The following is a 20,951-nucleotide window of genomic DNA, read 5'->3' on the forward strand; positions in this document are numbered from 1 at the left end:
AACCAAAAGCTAGTCCAAATCCATAAAATACCATAAAATATTATGGTATTTTATGGTTGACATCTCTAAGACAAGGTCAATAAGGTCAGTTTTCTTACACTGATCTTAAAAAGATATTAAAATGGTCCTTTATTTTTGGATACATCTCTATGATTTGAATGTCAGAAAATTGATAGTGAATTTGTCTTGGAGATGTCAACCTGGTATACCTTTTTTTATTAGGAAGTAAAGAAAAATGCCCTGTAAATAAATATATATATATATATATATATATATATATGTATTAAAATTAATTAGCAGATTGTAAAAAAAGTAAAATAAAATAAAGAAAAAAGATTACAGAAAAGGTAAAGTAAAATAAAGGAGGTGGCAAATATCAGTGGCTGCTTAGCAAAGCCAACAACATGTTGCCTGAAACATAATGTAAATTTAGTCACATATGTAAATTAAAATGTGAGCAGAATGAATAAACCTGCAAACAGTGAATATAACAAAAACTAATAATTAAATAAAAAAATGTTAAAGGGAATGTGGGACTAAATTAAGACAGAGTTTTGTGAAAAGAATATGTACCTAAAGTTTTGGATAATATCTTAAATAAAACCAGCATGGTATAATTTACAAGTCTATTATGAACTGATTTAGACCAGCATCCCTAGAAAACACAGAGGCCAAATAACGTGAAATATCACAACTTTGATACTGCAAACTATCCACATCACAGAGACCAATAAATGAAACAAAATTTAAAACCAGAATTTAAAATTTAAAGTCAGAAGGCCACAGGGCAGCAATAGTCGTGGAATCACTGCATTTCGAACATCACACAAATCAATCAATCAATGCATCGGACAGCAACTGAGAGACCACTATCAGCCTGCCAATGCAACAGATTTGTATAATGGTGGCCCTTATGCAGTGAAAAATAAAACCAAGATAGTTAATAAAAATAGTTAATAAATAAAAATATAAAATACAAAATCAGCCAGTCCATAGATGGCAGCATGAGCAATGCCAAGCAACTATGCCCACTACAACCTGTTAAATAAATTAAAATTAATTAGCAGATTGTAAAAAAAAGTAAAATAAAATAAAATAAAGAAAGAAGACATGGCAAATATCAGTGGCTGCTTAGCAACGTGTTGCCAGAAACATAATGTAAATTAAGTTACATATGTAAATTAAAATGCTAGCAGAATGGATAAGCCTAAGAACAGCAAATTCAACAAAAAAAAAACTAATAATTAAATAAAGAAACATAGAAGAGAACAAGGGGGAGAACTAAATTAAGAGAGAGTTTTGTGAAAAGAATACATACCTAAAATTTGAATAATACCTTAATTTACAAACCAATTATGAACAGATTTAGACCGGCATCCCCAGAAAACACACAGGTCAAATAGTGTGAAATATCACAACTTTGATAGTGTAAACTATCCACATTACAGGGACCAGGAAATGACTAAAATTTAAGAGTTACATTGAAAAACTCATTTATATGTGTGTGTGTGTGTGTGTGTGTGTGTGTGTGTGTGTGTGTGTGTGTAATGCGATGTGTTGTTGGATATTGCTTATGCAGCCACATTCACATTCGTCTCTTTCTTTCTTTATTTTTATTCTTCTTCATATTATTTTTACAGTTTTATATATATATAAAACACAATAAGCAATAAACTTAATAAACATACAATAAGCAATAAACATAATAAACACAATAAGCAAGAAATGTTAGTAATAACAATGGAGAATGGATATAACATAAAAACAGAACGGGATTTCTGTTTTATGTTCACTATTAATGGGATAGTGAACATAAATCAAAATATTTAGATGAACTCTGTGCTACAGATCTGAAGAGTCAGAGTCCTTTAATGGCAGTCTTGAAGCCCAGAAATATCTCTTAAATACCTTTTACAATATGAACCTCCTGATAAATTTAGGAGGTCCATGAAATGTGGAAAACCAAGAAAGCTGGCTGTTGATTCCCGAAATATATATAACAGCAGCAGAGCTACTCGCTGAAAAGGAATTTTCTGGGATTATAAACTGGGATTTTGTTCTTGTTTGGAACAAAACAGAAAAAAAAAAAAAAAAAAAAAAGAAAGAAAAAGAAAAGAACTGTAGATACACAATCCTGCTGTATTAAAACTGAATGGAACATAAATACGAACAGGATTGCACATATGCTTGCATATATATGCATATTTTTAATAATAACTGAAACTTTGATTTACACACACACACACACACACACACAAACAAACAAACAAATTAAAAAGCTTACCAGATAAAAATAGGGCTGACTCTATAAATGCTAAGCCAGCAACCATGAAACTATGGTGTTGACAAGCTAGGTAGTCATAGTCTATTTCCATTTTTTTATGATTTTTCCCGCTGTTATCCTTTTTTTTCTTTTTCTTGGCTATTTAATTTATAAAAAAATTATATAATTAGACCACATTACATTTTCAATCTTTATGTAGCATGATAAATACTCTACATTTATAACTCTCTTTAAGAATAATGTGAATCAGGTTGTCTTTTAAGCATCTATTTATTAATATTTCAGTATGGAAACTATTAACCTATCATTGGCAGCATTGGGGGGGGAGAAATACCTATCACTAAAAACACATTTACTGTGCAAATTATTATTATTATTATTATTAGCCACATGGTGCAAGGAAGCCTGAGGCTTATGCTGCACCAGCCAAAAAAAAATTCCCGAGTTACCCTGAGAGAGAGAGAGAGAGAGAGAGAGAGAGAGAGAGTCAAAAGTAGAAGGGAATCACCAAGAAAGAGAAGCTGGGTGTGCCAAGTTCATACTCACCAAATGGAATATAAATAAGTATCGTATCAAACAACATAAATTTACTGTCTTTTTTTTCTTTTATGGCACCTGACACCCCAAACAAGAGAGGTATTAGAACCTATAGTACTTAGTACTGTCCACGGGTTGAAGGCTGAGAAGATGAAAGAGGTTATTTGTTTGATATTAGACTTGAACTTCTGTAGATTGTAATTTTCAGGGAATATGCATGAAGGAAGGTTGTTCCAGAGAATGGAGAGACTCTATTAGAGATGAGTCATTAATTAACCTAGCTGCCCTCTTCTGAATGGAATCTAGAAGCCTGAGAGAGGTTTTGGGGGCACCACCCCAGATGTGGGAACAATATTCCATGGTAGGGTGGATTTGAAATTTGCACAGAGTGAACAGCTGCTTGGAAGAAAAGTAACGCCAAGAGCGAAAGAGAAAATTCAGTTTTTTAGATGCAGAGGAAGAAATGTTTGCTTATGCCAAGAGAGATTAGAAGTCAGGGTAATCCCCAATAAGAGATATATGGTCTTGCCTAGAAATTAGTGCCATCGAAGATGAGCATAGTAGCCGAAGAATCCTTTTTGTGAGATATAAGATAGGACTGAGTTTTAAAAGAATTGAAATCAACTAAATTATATTTGCTACACTGGAGAATTACCAGGAGATTAGCATTTAAAGATTTGGTAGTGGATATTCGAGAAGTTTGCGCCAGGCAAGGTTTCTCAAACTGGAAGGTGGAATGCAATGTGCTATCATCAGCAAAACTATGGATAGGATTTCTAGTTAATGGATAGGATTGGATTTCTGGTTAATGGATAGGATTGGATTTCTGGTCAAAGAAGGTAATTGATAAACAAGAGGATAAGAGTGGGAGAAAGAACTGAACCTTGGAGAATACCAGCATTAGTGGAGGTTAGAAGACAGAGAGCCATCTACCATCACCCACAGTGAGCGGCCAGAGAAAAAACAGGATACCTAATCACAAAAAGCAGCTGGCAAACTATAAGTTGGAAGCAGCTTATTTAGGAGACCTTTATGCCAATCATGATTAAAGGCCTTTGAAATGTCAAGAGCAACTGCTTGGGTTTCACCAAACTTTTTCATTGAATTTATCCATAGATGAGAAACATAAGCTAGAATATTACCAGTGGACCAACACTGATAGAATCCATATTGGCAATCACTGATCAGATGAAAGTTTTTTATATAGTTTAAGAGTTGGCAGTTAATTGATTTCTCCATTACTTTTGTCATCCTTTTTAGGAACTGGCTGGATATGAGCAAATTTGCAAACAGAAGGAAAAACTCCTTTGGAATAAGAAAGTGAAAAAAAGGCAACACAGAACAGGAGCACAGGTTTTGAGAACAAGTGAAATACATCAGGACTCGGTGCTTTTTAGCATCAAGATTGATCAAATTCCTTCTGACATCCTTTTGATGGAAGACCACAAGAGGCATTGAATGGAGCATATTGGGAATGGTGGGAGGTGTTTTACCAAGATCATCAATACACGAGCTGGAGGAAAAATAGGATGCTAGCAGGTCAACTTTATCTTTGGTTGAAGTGGCAATAGAACCATCTGGTTTTGACAGAGGTCGGAACAGAGATGGGCAAAAGTTGCAGCCAATAGCTTTGGCAAGAGACCAGAATACTCAGCTACCGTTTGGACATGAAGCAAGTTTTTTATTCCTAGCTTGGTCGAAGCCTAGGTTTCAACTGATTAATAACTGCTTTACAATTGTTGCGAGCTTTGGTGTAGGCAGAAAATGGTCCTGGAAAGTTGCATACAAGCCAATTACGATATGAAACATTCTTCTCTTGAACAGACTTAGCACATTTATTGGAAAACCAAGGTTTAGATAAAGGACAAGATTTTAAAGTGGAGTGCTGTTGACATCAGAAGATTTGAAACAGTAATCTGAACAAGGAAAAGAAGAAAAGATATCATGCAGATCATCCCATTTTGCATTCTTGTAATGCCAAACAACATGAGGGTAAGAATGGCCACAAAAAAAAGGACCCATTGGAGAAGAGACCATCACCAAGTTGTGATCTGAGGTGCTGAGAGGACCATTCACCTCAACTGTATACTTAGAAGTGTTGTTTGTGAGAAAAAGATCAAGTGCGTTGGTGCTGCTTAAGATTATCTGGTATTCTGGTAGGTTGTTGTTTGTTTGTTTGTTATTTGGTTTTTAGGAGCATTAGCAACTAAGGCCATATTGCTCCGGGATATGCGGTGGTCATTCCCTGACCTTTCTGCATCCTCCGTATTTGGTGGTGATGGGCTCGAACCCCGGTCTAATCAAGAAGTGTATGCTACGCACTGCTGTCCTTCCCACCTGGCTACGGAGGCACATTCTGATAGGTAAATGAACAATCTGTGTGAGGTCATTAGTAACTGGAAAAGCCTCAGCGTCACGACCAGCTGGGTTGTGGCTAGAAAATGGAAGCCAGCTGGAGTTGTGAACATTAAAATCATCAAGAAAATTTACCTCACTATTAGAAAAGAAAGTCAAGTTTCAAAGAGAGGAAGTCAAAAAGTTCCAAGTGATCAGTGGAGTTGGGAGAATGAAGGAGACAACAGATGAATTTGACAGAATGTGGTAGAGAGATTTTAAGCCAGAGAAATTTGAAAAGAGGATATTCCAAATTACTAAGTCTGTGACAGGGAATATCAGAATGGACATATGCAATACCACCACTGACGCGAAAGGAATCATTCAGCGAATAATTCGAACAACTGAGATGAGTTGAATCAGCCAATAACTGGGATTCTGTCAGAAGAGGTACATGGAGGTTTGGCAGATTCTTAATGGAAATGGGCACCATTTGTTTGGGAGGTTTAGATCTTTTCGCAGATAAGTCTGTTCTATTAGTTTGATGGCGCCTCTGTAGCCAGTTGGGCAGGAGCAGCAGTGCGTAGCACACGCTTCTTGATTAGACTGGGGTTCGAGCCCGTGACCACCAAATACAGAGGATGCGGAAAGGTCAGGGAATGACCACCGCACATCCCCAAAGCAATATGGCCTTAGTTGCTAATGCTCCAAAATAACAAACAAACAAAAACATTAGTTTGACAATTCATGGTATTCAGTTGTGAGAAAAGGTGGAGAGGGGATCATGCTGTATGAAGTAATAAAAATTTTTGGATATGGTGTACCCCCCCCCCATGCATACACACTACTTAGACTCCCTCCAGTCACTATCTGGCAGAGTAGAGGCAGTGAGATTATACACTAGCTGATCCGGAAGCCTCCTAGAGAGTTACCAATAGGTGTTCGGTCCGGTGGCCTATCTAGTGGCCAGCCTGTGAACATCGTTTCACAGCTGTACTCTCAAAATGTAAGGAAGATTGGATCTTGCCATGATGTTCATCATAACCTCAAAAGACATCAATCATACTGCATGATGGAAGAGATGGGGGAGGGTTTGTTGGAGCTTTGCTCTAGAGACTAAATAATGGGTTCCACCACCTCAATTGTCCAATAAGCAGATTGGTTGTATTGCACCAGTTATTGAGAGTCGTCTACCACCTAGTATTGCCTGATAAAACAGAGGAATGCCACCCTGCTTACATTGGTTCACACCTGGGTGGTCACCTCCAGTATGCTAGTGCCGTTATACCAACGGTACTAATAGTCCCACAATCATGAAGGTGCAATCAGAAGATTTGGCTGTTCCAGAATGATTGGACTTCACCGAAATTAGGTCCACTTGACTTGAGTGTCACCCGAATATCAGCTCCATCAGTGTTTTAGACTTCTAGGTAGCAAGCACAGCTTGGCATATCTGAGAGAATGTCTGTGACAGCCTCAAGGACCAAAACTTATAAAGTTCACAAGAACACAACGTATTTTTTCATATGTTGAGTAAAAGGGAGAATTAACAATTAAAATTAGATTAAATTTAATGAATAACACTGAAATAGAGGTTTGAAAGAGTCAATTGAGATCAGGTTTAGTGATTTGGTAAATTGAGGGAACCCTACATCCAGAACATTCAATACAACTAAACTATCAGTTCTGAACCTACTGTGGGATTCTGTCAGCAAGTCAGACAAATAAAAGAAAGAAAACAAAATAACATTAAACAAGATATTTCATTTTAGAAATAAACTTTATGGCTTGAAATTTTGCTGTAAATTACTTGAATATCGAATTTTTTTAAACATAATTTCAAGAAGATGCACTTTATACCGTATATTCTGCCAAAATTAAAATTTAATGGTTTCAAGGGGATATATAGAAAATTATACGAAGAAAATAAAATAGATGTAATGAATGGGAAATATTAATACTTCCCAAAACACTAAAAATGACTGCCTTCAGATAGAGACAAAAGGAAACTGAACATCCTGAGTTAGGAAAGAGAAGAAAAGAACATGGAAACAAGATTAATTTCTAATCTGGAAGCCAAAGAGTTGTCAAACTGTTAAAAGTTAACCAATATATAATCTCTGGAGGAAGGGGACTGGTTGCTTATACTGGAAAAGCCTAATTTAAGCATTTGAAGAAAAATAAATGTTTCTCATAAAAAAAGATTTACTCTTCTAACTGTAACAAACAAACAATAACAGGCCAATTATGGCTAAATAATAAAAACTGAATGAAATGAAAACTAATTAGGGAAGAGTGCAACTCCTAAAATTATTCATAAATTTAGGAAAAAATATTTTTTCACTAACCTGATATCAAATTTGGTATACCAATGGTCATAAATCGATTCCATTTTGGGCTGGGCCTCTGAAGTTGTAGCTGTGTAACCTTCTGGAAAGTTCTAAGATGCAGCCTTCTGAATGAAGGACATCTTGTTGTTTTTGGGCAACTGTGTTTGTTGTAATCCTAGGATTCTCAAGGCACCTGGACAATGTTAGATGTGTTGGTCCAAAGGAACAGAATCCTGCTGTGCAAGAACACTTGCCTCAGGGATTATGATATTTTGAAATCTCCTGGTTTGGATGGGAACTAGTTTTCCCTACACTGAGAAAAAAATCTATTCTTTAAAAAAGGTTCAGATATTCTCCATTAAAGAAAATTACTTGTTTCCTGTTGATAACACAATCTATAACTCTTAACGTAGCAAGATTCTTTGAAAGCTCTCCTAAAAGAGGAGAGGAGTATGTCAAGAGCCAGATGTGATTTCTCAACTCAGGCATACTGGATATCCTTGGAGTTCTTGTCAGAAACCTGTAAAACTCTCTACATAAATCTGTTACACCCACATTTTTGTTGTTGAATGGGTCCTCTGAGATTATTTTTGAGCTCTCTCTCTCTCTCTCTCTCTCTCTCTCTCTCTCTCTCTCTCATGTGAAAAAAAATCTGTTTGAAGGATCTTGATCCAGCATAGATGTGATGATGGAATATCTACAGAATATCACCTTAAGTTATGAAACATCAAACAAAAAAGGCAGCCCGACTCCATGAACATAAATGTTCATGTGCTTGGCACATCTCATATGCATCTATAATCAGTGAAAGAACTATCAGAGTTGCTAGATCTTTTAAGATCTCTGCAAATCCATTTCATTTTATTATTACTTTTTTAATATTAATTTTAGCCCTAACTTCTGTGTGTTCAGTCTTTTATTAGTTTAACATTTTATATAAATCAAAAACTACACATTCCTAGTGCTACACACAATTGTTTTTAAGTTACTTTTACAGTGGGTTTTCCAAACATGTTTGGGCTTCCTGTAGTTAGTTAGTTTCCAACAAGGGTGTGTTTTATGGTACGCTTCATGAAATTTTGAAGTTTTTAAAAAATGAAAATTTTGTGTATACATTCTTTCAAAATATTAGTTTTTAATTTTCATTTGATTGTCCAACACCAAGTAAAATTACTGTTGAAAATCAAGCCATAATTTTTACAAAAAAAAAGTTTTAAAAAATTCATAAAAAATAAACTTGTTACTTTTTTTTTTATCAAGAAATAATATCATTAATTCAATTTCATTAATTTCTGGATCTGAATTCAAGAGAATTTCTTCAATTTTAGCTTTTGTAAGCCAAACTTGACAACAACCAACAGATGTGCATTGTTCTCATCTGATTTTAAAAGCTATTTTTGTACTATACCATCTGTTTACTATTAGTTGAAAACACAGATAAGAAATGATAGTATGTACTGGAAAATTCTCGAGGCAATTTGCACATAAACAGACACATTATTTGAAATGTACTGAAAAATGTATTTCTACATATGCACTTGGGAAAGGGTTAAATTCACCATAGACAAAGATATACTTAATAATGTGCATGTGCATGCATTCCTCCCCGCTCGTGCGCGCACACGCATACACACACACACACACACACGCACGCAGACAGACAGACAGAACTTGTTTTTGAAGCTGTGCACACATGTTTACATAACTACTTATAAATAAGTTAAAAATATGTGAACAGCTGTTTAACTTACATCTAAATTGTGTTTTAAATAACTGAATAGAACATTAAATACGATGTTCAACATAAAACTTATTACAAATTTCCATTTACCTTCCTTTAATTTGGCTTCTGACTGTATTACATTCTGATTCTTAAGGAAGATAAGTCTTCGGAAAAAAACACCTTCATTTGTAACATCTTCTACAATGAAATTCCCACTAATGGTACTAAAACCAATGTAACAAACTTTACGATATCCAACATCTTCTCCAACTGACAGAAATGGAACCTAAAGGTAAAAAACAAAATCATTTCAAAATCAATTAATCAAAATATGATACAGAGATCAGAATTTAGCAAACTGAATCTGAAAAATAACTTAGATGAGGAAAACTAAAACTCATTGTTGTAACTTTTTTCTACCTAAACTATGCAAAAACAAAACAAAAAAACAATAATTTGTTCCAAAAAGTAACCCAAGGATGTGCTTCGCACATATCAAAAATAAATCTCATGATTTACTTTTTACTTGTGCTATGTTTTATGTTTTTTTTTATCCTATAACCTATCATAAAAACAACAGGAAAGAAAACTGTAGTGGAATTTTTTTTGAAAAGCAAATTTTATTATAGCCCAGTATTAAATCCATATCACATTAACATTGTTTATTCGTTTAAAATAATTTACACAATAATTAATAGCACAATTTTTAATGTGAGTCAGCAAAAATATTTCCATGATAGCTTTCAAATGGGCCTATAGTTTAACTGATAAGCTGCTGTTTACACTGACTGATTAATTATTAATCAACATAAACAGTAGCCAATGACGTACATGCTTCATATAGTTTGGTAAGTGCTAAATGGTTCAATGGTATATAAGCTGTGGGAAAGCGCTACATGTTGTAACATAAAATGTTTTCCAGTGATAGACAACTAAGCTGTCAAACAGGTCAATTTTAAAGAAGACAAGAAGGCAAACTGAAAAATTATGAGCAGGTGAATGCTAAACCATTTGTACCATGCAAATTTTTTTCAATCTGCTCATTTCAGTTGATGTGTAAAGTGCATTAAAAGTGAAATATAGTTAGCTGCATAATTTTTTTTCTTTGGCATACTTCAATTCCAGTGTACTCACTGATGCAGATTCAAGTTCAAACACCATACTACAGGAATATTAACATTCACCCTGATATCACTCCAGTAAATATTTTAATTTAAATTTTTTTGGCACATTTTGTGTGCTAGTGTGCATACATACACTGAGTGACCACTTTATTAGATAGATTCCTGTTCATACCATGTGATATAAAGCAGGTGGGAAATAGGCATGAATGCTGTATGTATGCAATTCAGTGCAAGAATGGGCAAGACAAAAAAAATTAAGTGAATCTGAAGGCAGCATGGTAGTTAGCATAAGATGTATCATTATGAGTATCTGAAAAACTGCAACCCTACTGGAGTTGACACATATGACTATGACAGATGTACTGAGATTGGTCCAACAACCAGATAACATCTGGCCAACAGTGATCCTGTGGTCACAAACAGCTTGTTTAGGCAAGAAGTCACTGGAGGCTGACAGCATTGTGTAGGGTAACAGAAAGGCAAATACACAACCTGTTGAATAAAGAAATTGTATTTTTTCATAGATGGGGTATTACAGCTAATAAATGAACCAGGCTCTACTCCTGTCAGTAAAAAAACAAAGTGGGTACAGTTAGTGGGTTCAGGGATAAGGAATACCAAAACTTGATAATGGACTGGAAAAACACTGACTAGTCAGAAAATCCTGAATCTTGCTGTTTCATGCTGATGGAAGGACCAGAATATAGCAATAAACAACATTAGTCCATGGTCCCATCTTGCCAGATGTCAACAATCTCCTTAAATCAGTGGAGCAATATTTGAATGCCACATATTATCTGGAAAATTATTTATGAAAGCCACTTCCCTAAGTGGCTGAAATGTATCCATCCAAGAATGGGCTCTTCCAACAGAATAATGTGCCACATCAACAAGGCAAGAATTGTACACAACTGGTTCCAGGAAAGAGCAAATTTAAGCTTCTGCAGTTGTCAATTGAGCACTTGTAGAATGAGGTGCACTTCAGAGTAAAGATCCACAACCATCTAATTTGCAATAACTGTGGGGAAACAATTGAGTCAACATGGACTGGCAACCTCTGTGGCACACTTTTGACACCATTCAGTATATGTGTTAAACTTCTTGTACATTTATAATGTTTTTTTTCACATTTTTCAAAATTGTTCTTTTCTAAATCAAAGTTCAATTTTATTTTCTCTAGAGGCTGAGTAGGAGCTCAATTGTGTGTGAAGGTGTCAAAAAATATATTAATGTAAAAAAAGGAATTTTACTTTGACTGCTATTTTTAGTGAAAAGTGCTATGAAATATATGCTGAGAAATTTCCTTAGAGAAATAAAAAATTTTTATTTTATAGGAGGGAAAGAAACTGGAAATGAAGACAAAGTGAAAATTGTGTATATAAGAAAATTCAGCAACAGAAATTTAGGCAAAGATATACAAAATTTATAGGTCAACATTTTGGAAATGAAATATAACCTATGTGAAGCTATGCATACATTACCTTGCTTGTTAATTTTAGTTTTAAAATTAAAATTTTAAAACTAAAATTAACAAGCAAGGTAATGTATGCATAGCTTCACATAGGTATTCACATTTTAGTTTTAAAATTAAAATTTTAAAACTAAAATTTAAAATACATTTAGTTAAATTAGTTTTAAAATAAAAATTTTAAATATAAAATTAACAAGCAAGAGCTACAACTTGCCCACAGAAGCAATATGGCACAGGATACTTCAAAGAGTATGCACAACTGCTGCATGAAATAATATTAGGAAATCCTACACCGTGCTCCAACAATAAAAAAGAAAAACATATAATTAAAACTGCTTAACTGCAAGTAGCACCCCGCAAGTATCAATTGTATTTAGCAATTTAACAACACCCTTCATATTTGGTAAAAATGTATTTTATTTAATCCGAGACTACGTTAGACTAATCAAGAGTTTTCTTATTGTAATGGAGTATAAGGACTAGTGATACATCATATAACTGAAAAACTGGAAGTATAAAACTATTGATACAGTAGATTGATTTATATTTATTCACTGCTTTTGATTTATATTTAATCACCTGTTTATTTCCTTGAAGAGATGCTGGTGCTAGTTCCATTACTTTACTTGAAAGCTCCTCTTTAACTTCATCAAGGTTTTGGTAATTATGATTTCTATTGAGATGAACTACCACAAGACGCTCAGAATTGGCAGACTGAGCTAAGCTAGTTCTGCCTTCTGGTGTTGCAAACAACCATTCAGTCTCCCTTTCAAAAAAAAAAAAAAAAAAAAAAAAAGTTATGAAATACTATTCAAATTAAAATAAAACTTTTGTATATCACATTTCAATGAAAAAAGAAGCTACTGAAATTTACATATATATTCTAAAATTCATTTGGGTATATATGTACCAAAGGCCACGCTTTATATAGTGTTATTCTGTCAGTTGATGCTATGGCAAAAATGAATGACATGTTTGATGTCAAAGATCCAGTTTGTATCCAATTTCTATTCACAGATCTCAATCATTAAATTCACATGACATTCATCTTGCCATGACATCTGTGATGTTCAATACTGAGCAGTGATAAACTGAAAAGAAATTATGTTAATAAAGCTCTGCAACGATAAAAAACATTTGTCACAGATCCATAAGCAAATGCTTTTTAAAGGTTATTCACGCTAAGCTTAAAAGTAGTGAACTTCATCTAATCAACTAAAACTATAATTTATTTGTTATTAGATGACTACTAATTTTAATTTAAAAACACAGATAAAAACATAATGCAAAAAAAAAAACAAAAAAAAAAAAACACCATAACAGTATAAAATTTTTACCTTCCTTGTGGAACTATGAAGATTGCATATTTAAGAGAGGAAGCATCTGTTCGGTCAACAACGTAGAGGGTATATCGAGGATGCGAAGTGGATGGTGAATAAAGATCGACAGATACATCACTACCAACAAATTTCCTATTCAAATACAAGGTAAAAAAATAAATAAATACTACCCATTTTTATATTAAAAATATCTGTCAGAAAAATTTACTTTACTTCCCATTTAAATGAAAAAATGACAAAGATTTTGGCTCTTCAAGGAACTGGATACTGTATTACATTAAAAATTTATGTAATATTGGGTACTGGCCAGATATCAATACACTGAAATAGATACTTTTCTCCCCCCCTCCCCACCTTCCTTTTTTTGGACAAATAAAAGAAAAGGAAATTTCCTTTCCTTTTATTATTTATTTATTTTATTTAATTTTACTATTATTAATAATATAATTAATTTATTTTATTAAATTAATAATATAATTTAATAAAATAAATTATTTTATCAAATTATATTATTTGCTGGTGCAGTATAAGCCTTAGGTGTTCTTGCGTCATATGGCCATTACTAATACTATACTGATATTAAATGGACCTAAATTAAATGATAGTGTGAGAATATGATTACAATTTATCTTGAGAAACTCTGAGTCAAATATTTTGACATGAATGCAAATGCTTTGTTTTTGGTGCTGTAAATATTTATGCAGTTGAAGATTAATGTTAACTTTTTCTTATAAAATGTTCTTTATACTCTGGCACAACCACTAGGTCAAAGGAATTTACTTAATTATTTTGATAATGATTACAATCATTAACTGTATTTATCATGCAGGCTTGAACTACAGTCCACTCAAAGCACATATGCTTCTACACCCTTGTGCTTGACCACTCAGTTACATCAGGCCTTTGTCATCATTTTGGACCATTGTAAATACTGCCACCTTACAATTTATCATCTGGTTTTTAAAGAGGGAAATACATTTACATTTATTTGTGCAAATTGTTTTTGTTTAAGATGCATATATATATCATGCTGCAGCTTTTTATTTTTTTCTTAGCACTGCAACCTTTAACACTGCACATGCAAAAATAATAATCAGATGTGTGATCTCCTAGTTTATACCAAATCACTGGAATACCAAGTACAAAGGATTTTCATTTTCTGGTGAACCACTGCTGTAAATTTTCAACACATGAAATAGCAGACATAATAAGAAGATTCACTGTTTGCCTGATCAGATATGATTCCTTGAAATCTCTGTTGCTGTAAGTGTAAGGAATGAAACCTATTTATATATTTTCAGTGATTATATAAAAAGGTGTGGGTGAGTAAGACAGTACAGTATAGAATTGTTCATATGATGTTCAGCAATCTAAAACACCCTGAATACTGGTAATTTCATCTGTTCTAGCTAGAGTATGTGACTAACCATAAATTTTATTTGTATTAGCCTTGTATAGCATATTTGCCACCTAACTGTATGGCCTGGATCTAGTTTCTTGATCAAAGAATTCTGAGTCATTCAAGTCACATTAAAAGAGTAATTTTTGGGGGAAAAAAATTGCTGAAATAATGTGATAAAGGTTTAGGAACAGAGAAATTTCAATGTAACTTAAATATCAAAATTGCTATCTGGAGCGTTGGTAAAGCCTAGGCCATGGCTGATTAAAATTAATTCAAGGACAGTATAAAATGCAGCCATCTACAAGTATGTATACACTATTTTTAGATGGTGATGATGAAAAAGAATCTGATTCATCTAGCTTTAGGGTATCAGATGGGTGGATTTATGCACAGACACATGAGGAACCCAAAGGAAATAGTTTTGAGTCCCCCCCCCAAGGAAGATTCCTATAGGATGGCTGGCCTATACGGTGTGCCATGGACCCTCGACAGCCCGAATCTGTTCCTGGTACCACAGAAGAAAATTAATGCTGAGTTGGCAAACTATGATAAAGGTTAGTCATATCAAGAAGCCCAGTTGTTGGATGAAAAGGCGCTGGAACAGTGCCTCAATGTGACAATAATGTTCCAGTTACCCTCCAACTGACAGAAAACAAAATATGTGATAATGAGAGTATTGAAGTTGAATTGAATGGCAGTGCACTGTAGAAGAAAAAACTTCTACTGACAGGATGATAAGCACTGTAGAATAAATAATTCAGGATATAGAAGAAAGGAGTTTCATTTCAGAGCATCATATAAGTCTGTTCATAAAATTCAAGAATGTTTGTAATTCTTGAATAAGAATTTTTAAAAGAAAGGCCAAAATATGTAAAACAATTCCAAGTTTTAAACACATCTCTAAAAGAGGTATGAATAAGCATCAATGTTTGAAGCTGTGGGGTATCTCTACAGCTACCCCACAGCTTGTCCAGGTAATCCTGATGATTTTCCTCAAACAATGTCACATTTGATATTTACTATCATTCCTCAATTTGAAAATGGAAAGAGAAAAGGATAAATAAGTTAATAGCATGTCATTCTTTTATTTTTCTAATATTTTTTCTCGTTGCATATTTTATGAATGGCACTCCAAATTCTGAAAAAAACGATTATCCAGAAACTCTCAGATCCCAAGTATACCAGGTCCCACAGTGTAATTATAATTTTATATACATATATAAATAATAAGATGATAAAATAATAAGAAAGATTGGTATAGTATGCCAATAGAGTTAATTGTAGAGGACAAAAGTAAAGAAACAAGTTAAGAAATTACACCTTCAAGCATAAAGCAGCTTCAGAAGAATGTAATATAAACATATGTAGTTATTTAAATATAATAATATAAAATAACATATTATAATGTATTATTTAATATAATAAATTATTACAATATAAGTTATTATGTGTAACATTAATAATTTATTAATTATAATATAAATCAAATTATTAATACATTAGATTACAACAATCAACTAATTACAATATATTTTTAAATAACAGCATAGTAGACTATCAAGATTTGCAACAATAAATACCCTGATATACTGGTTTAGAAAAATGCTGTGCATCAGAATAAAACAAAAATTGTTTTTAGTAAGTAAACAGAATTGGGAATAAAAATATACTGATGGTTTTCAATTAGCAAAAATCATACAAAGTGAGACAATAAAATTCCCAAACTTGTGCTGTTGCAGTCATGTTTGATGAGTTTGAAAATAAACAGAAATGGTATGTTGCTGTTCAAACTTCCTCCAACAAGTGGTGGCACAAAGATTGTCCAGTAGACTAACAGGTTGCAAATAACAACCAGTTTCATTAGTGGAGTTAATGTTCTGTGTAACAATTTTGGGAAAATCTGCAACAGAAACATATAAGACAGAATTGTGTTTTTGAATGGTACAAAACAGTTCAAAGACGGACATGAAGACGTTTGCAATGACCCAAGAAGTGGGTGTATGTCAACCTATTGAAATGAGGATAGGGTTGCAAAAGTTAAGGAAACTGTGGCAAGAGATTGTCATATGACCCTCAGAATAATGGCTGATGAGTTGGATATGAATAAGGAGACAATTTATCAAATTCTGCATGAATATTTAGGGAAAAGGAAGAGGTGCAAAATTTGTGTTGCACAGCCTCAAGGTTGAGCAGAAACAACAAAGGATGTCATCATGCAAAGACATCATCCAGACCTCAAGACAATCCTAATTTCCTTGACTATATCGTCACTAGAGATGAATGTTGGGTGTTTCAGTATGATTCATAGACAAAGCATGAGAGCATGCATAGAATTCAAAATCACCAAGGCCTGGAAACTTTTTTTACAGAATTTCAGGATCAAGACAATGCTGATCATAATTTTTTGACAAACATAGTGTGATTTAACAAGAAATTTGTACCTCGAGGGGAGAGAGTCAATGTTGCATTCTATGTACAGATGTGATGCTTCAAAGGCAGCTGGTTCCTGTTGCATGACAATGCCCCTGCCCATTCTGCACTTGTTGTGAAGAGATTTCTGATGAAACATGGCACTGTACAGATCAACCATCCACCCTACTCTCCCAATCTAGCACCAATGGACTTTTTCCTCCTTCCCAAAGTGAAAACTGATCTCAAAGAAAACAGATTTCAGGACATTGAGGACATAAAGGAAGATGTAACCACAAAACTGAAAATCATCTCTTTGGTTGCCTTTGCTGACTCTCTTCAGAAACTTTTATAACAGCATAATAAATGCACTCAATCAGATGGTGATTACTTTGAATAAAAATAAAACCATTTTTGAGCTCTTCCACTTTGGGTCCTTTTTATTGCACCAGTCCGGGAACTATACTGCCCACCTTGTATATACCAGTGTAATACTTCATGTCTTTCAAATCATCCAATACCATATTTTTTGTCATGTGTGCATAGTAGTTTTAATAATATAATAGTAGACTGCAACATATATAACTTTATAAGAAAAAGCAAATAAACTTTACATACTTTAAAGCAAGGTGATGACGCAGAACAGCATACTGCTGAACAGCTTTTACTGCATCATAAACTTCATCCACTGTATCAACCCTTTTTAAGGAATTTTCCTGTTCTGGATCTAATGCCATTTCTATAATCTGTGGAATGAAAATTTTGAAACTCATATTGACTTAATATAAGATACTGAGTCTCTATGTGACTCATATTGACTGAATTGAAAAAAAAAAGAATAATAAATAAAAAATCAGACACTCTTGCTTCTCAAAAGTATTCAGATATACTCTCCCCAAACCCAAGGTAATGCATAATGCAAGCCAGGTGTATAAGGAGCAGATATGCAAGATATATCAAATATATCAGAAACAGACAGTATGAAAGCAGTATGGCACTTAGGTTCCAAAGAAGTACAATTGTTGACTACCATGTCAATAATTTATCAGCATGTATTCCAGCAGATGTTTGAGACTTCCAAAGTAAATAGTAGCCAATACTGTAAAAGATGGAAGAGCAAAAGAGATAAAGTTAAACAGTTAAACTATGACAGGGTAGTCCAAGAAAACTGACAGACAGGGACAATAACTACCCCCATCAGGCATATCCTGATAGGGTGGTTATTGCATAAGAATATACAGAATTCTGTAAAACATCTTGTGGATGAACTGGAATGATATATCAGCAAGAGGCCAGGGCAGCCCTCTTTGATTGCACAGTGGTAACTGTATTGTACAGGAAGGTGTCAAAATTCAGCTGGTTATCATCATAAACTAGTAGAAAGGCATAGGGCAATGACATTGGGCTGAATGTCATTCAGCCCAATATTAATTTCTTTAATAAATTAATACATTTTTTAAATAAAAATCTGTATTTTATTCAACACTAGTGGCATCTTTGAAAACATTTGAGAAGATAATACATATTTTTAATTAAATATTATTTGACTTTACCACAAAAAAACTGCAACAATCAAATATGGCCAAAGGAAATGGTCTAAGTGCATTGAGTAGACATTGCTGTAAGGGTGCAGGTACATTAGTAATTATGTAATCATTTAATTTTTGTTATTTCATTATTATATATTTGTCTTTTTATTTGTAATTTAATTAATGTTAATCGACTTGTCTATTGATTTATTACTTAAAAATTATTAAATAAGTTCAAAATTAAAGTTAGAAAGCACCCTACAAATAAAATTATACCTTTTCTGTTCTGTTCTGTTGTTTTTATAGTCACTGAAGAAGTTGTACAGGAAATACCATTTTTTACTCTATGTAGGCTAAAGTTATTAATTTTCTGGTTGTTCCCATTTTGTTTTACTTGTGCACCATAACAATAAAAGATTGTTATAACTGGTTATTATGTGGTTTTTAGGAGCATTAGCAACTAAGGCCATATTGCTCCAGGATATGCGGTGGTCATTCCCTGACCTTTCCGCATCCTCCATATTTGGTGGTGACGGGCTCGAACCCCGGTCTAATCAAGAAGCGTGTGCTACACACTGCTGCTCCTTCCCACCTGGCTACGGAGGCACCTAACAATAAAAGAACATCTTAATTTGTTATTTCATGACAAACAAATTGTTGATTACATTACAATCACTTTATTTAACCATTGGCATGCTTTTCAAGGTTTCATATCTTAAATTAAGCTGTCACTGAATTTTTTTTTTTTTCTGATGAACTAGAAATAGATGAAATATAATGTATAAAAAACTGCATTAAGCAAAATAAGCAACAATCAAAAAGTAGCAATTTTGAGGGTTTTTTAAATTTTTTTACAATAATTTTATGATTATTATATATAAATATAACAGCCATGGAAATGGAAATGTTTCATGACAGATACAACTGTATTTAAATTATCAAAGAATTATTACTTTTCACAGAAAATATTTCATGTTTTCTGTGAAATGACTTTAAAATGACTTTAAAACAAAAGCAACCAATACAACATTGGAGACATCTATGCCAACTGAGCATAACCTCCATATCATTTCTGTGGAGGGGATAACTGGCAAAACCAGCATTTTGAATAGTGCATTACTTTTAATTAGTAGGTACTGTGAAATTTAATACATTATCGTTAGCCTGGTTTCTGAATTATTAGGTATCCTCTATATTAAAGTTACCATTATGAGCATATCCAAATAACCATATAGCAGCCTGACTTGCTGTTTATGCAAAATTTTGAAATGAAATTTTTTAAAATGAATGACTTTCATTATGTCACTCTCAGGCATGAAATTCATTTAAAAAACATGACCATTCAGTCTGCACAGATAGTTTTGCAACTACAGCAAATATTTGGATATTCTTTCAATCAGAAGTTTATTAAGTTAGAACAGTGATCATATTTCTCAATGTGACTAGAAGAGGATGCTTCACATGGATGGAGATATATGAGGTCTCTGAAGAAAATATACATCATTTTATCAACACAGTCCCCAAGAAGTTCCATTTTTTTACAAACTGCAGAGACTGCAGTGAAATGTTCTTTAGGTGTTTGGCCCACTTGCAAACGGCACTAGTTTCAGCCGCAATCACTGAAAAAGTTGGCATTAGCAGAGCATATGATGCAAGAAAGCAAGCTTATACAGTATCATCCAAAAAAAATCCCATTTCACACATCCATTTGCTCTAAAAGTTTGTCCAGTTTCTCCTTGAATTTATTTAAGCTATCAACTTCCACAACGACAGATGGAAGTTTGTTCCAGCAACCAACTACCTGCTGGCTAAAGGCAAATTTCTGTATATCAAGGTGTATCTATTCTACAACTGTAGTTGTAGAATAGATGCAACTTGAATTTATGCCCCCTCAGGTTTGTAATCTGATGAAGTTCAATGATGACTATTGGAAACAGCCAGAAGCTATGAGGGAAGTTCAAACAATGTATGAACTCTCATAACTTTACTCAATTCAGCTCTATTATTGAGTTTTTAATTGCAAAAATGTTAGATCTGTTGAAACCTGGCTTGATCCAGACTGCAAGAGACAGTCTAATTACTATACAGCATTTCTAAATCGAAAAAAAATCTCTAAGTTCAAGCATCAGTCAGCAAAGTGATGTTTTCTGTGTTTTGGAACTCCACGTTACACTTCAGTGTTAGTGCTGAACTAAACCAGTCAAGTTCAACACTGACAAGCTCAAAAAAAATCAAATGAGTACAGGCTGACAATACAACTTCAATACATGTGACCTCACTTAAATGTGCACCACTGCCAAGAATTTCATTGTTAGGATTAAAGTTGTTCTGAATTATCTGTGTACTCCAGATTTGGCTTGCTTTATTTTTGTTGTTGTTGTTGTTCCTGAAGCTTAAAGAACATGAAAAGATGTTCGCTTCTCAGCTAAAAGAATAATATTATATTATATCAAATTAAAAACACCCTT

At 33.5% G+C, this 20,951-nt stretch overlaps 1 protein-coding gene across 1 annotated transcript in view; it reads right to left on the minus strand.

Annotated features, from left to right (window-relative positions):
• Positions 1–20,951, minus strand: part of LOC150083907 (eEF1A lysine and N-terminal methyltransferase-like) — a 58,045-nt gene that overhangs the window by 10,766 nt on the left and 26,328 nt on the right. Inside the window, exons 5-9 of the mRNA XM_090375590.1 lie at positions 17,573–17,700; positions 13,141–13,275; positions 12,383–12,569; positions 9,317–9,494; positions 2,285–2,422 (exon numbers count right to left, since the gene is read on the minus strand). Of these exons, the coding sequence (XP_090231716.1) occupies positions 2,285–2,422; positions 9,317–9,494; positions 12,383–12,569; positions 13,141–13,275; positions 17,573–17,700 (766 nt within the window). The remainder of the gene's footprint in view (positions 1–2,284; positions 2,423–9,316; positions 9,495–12,382; positions 12,570–13,140; positions 13,276–17,572; positions 17,701–20,951) is intronic.

Source organism: Mastigoproctus giganteus, chromosome 6 (genome assembly GCF_048544385.1).
Source record: "Mastigoproctus giganteus isolate SK-2022 chromosome 6, ASM4854438v1, whole genome shotgun sequence".
In the NCBI taxonomy this organism is placed as follows: Eukaryota; Metazoa; Arthropoda; class Arachnida; order Uropygi; family Thelyphonidae; genus Mastigoproctus; species Mastigoproctus giganteus.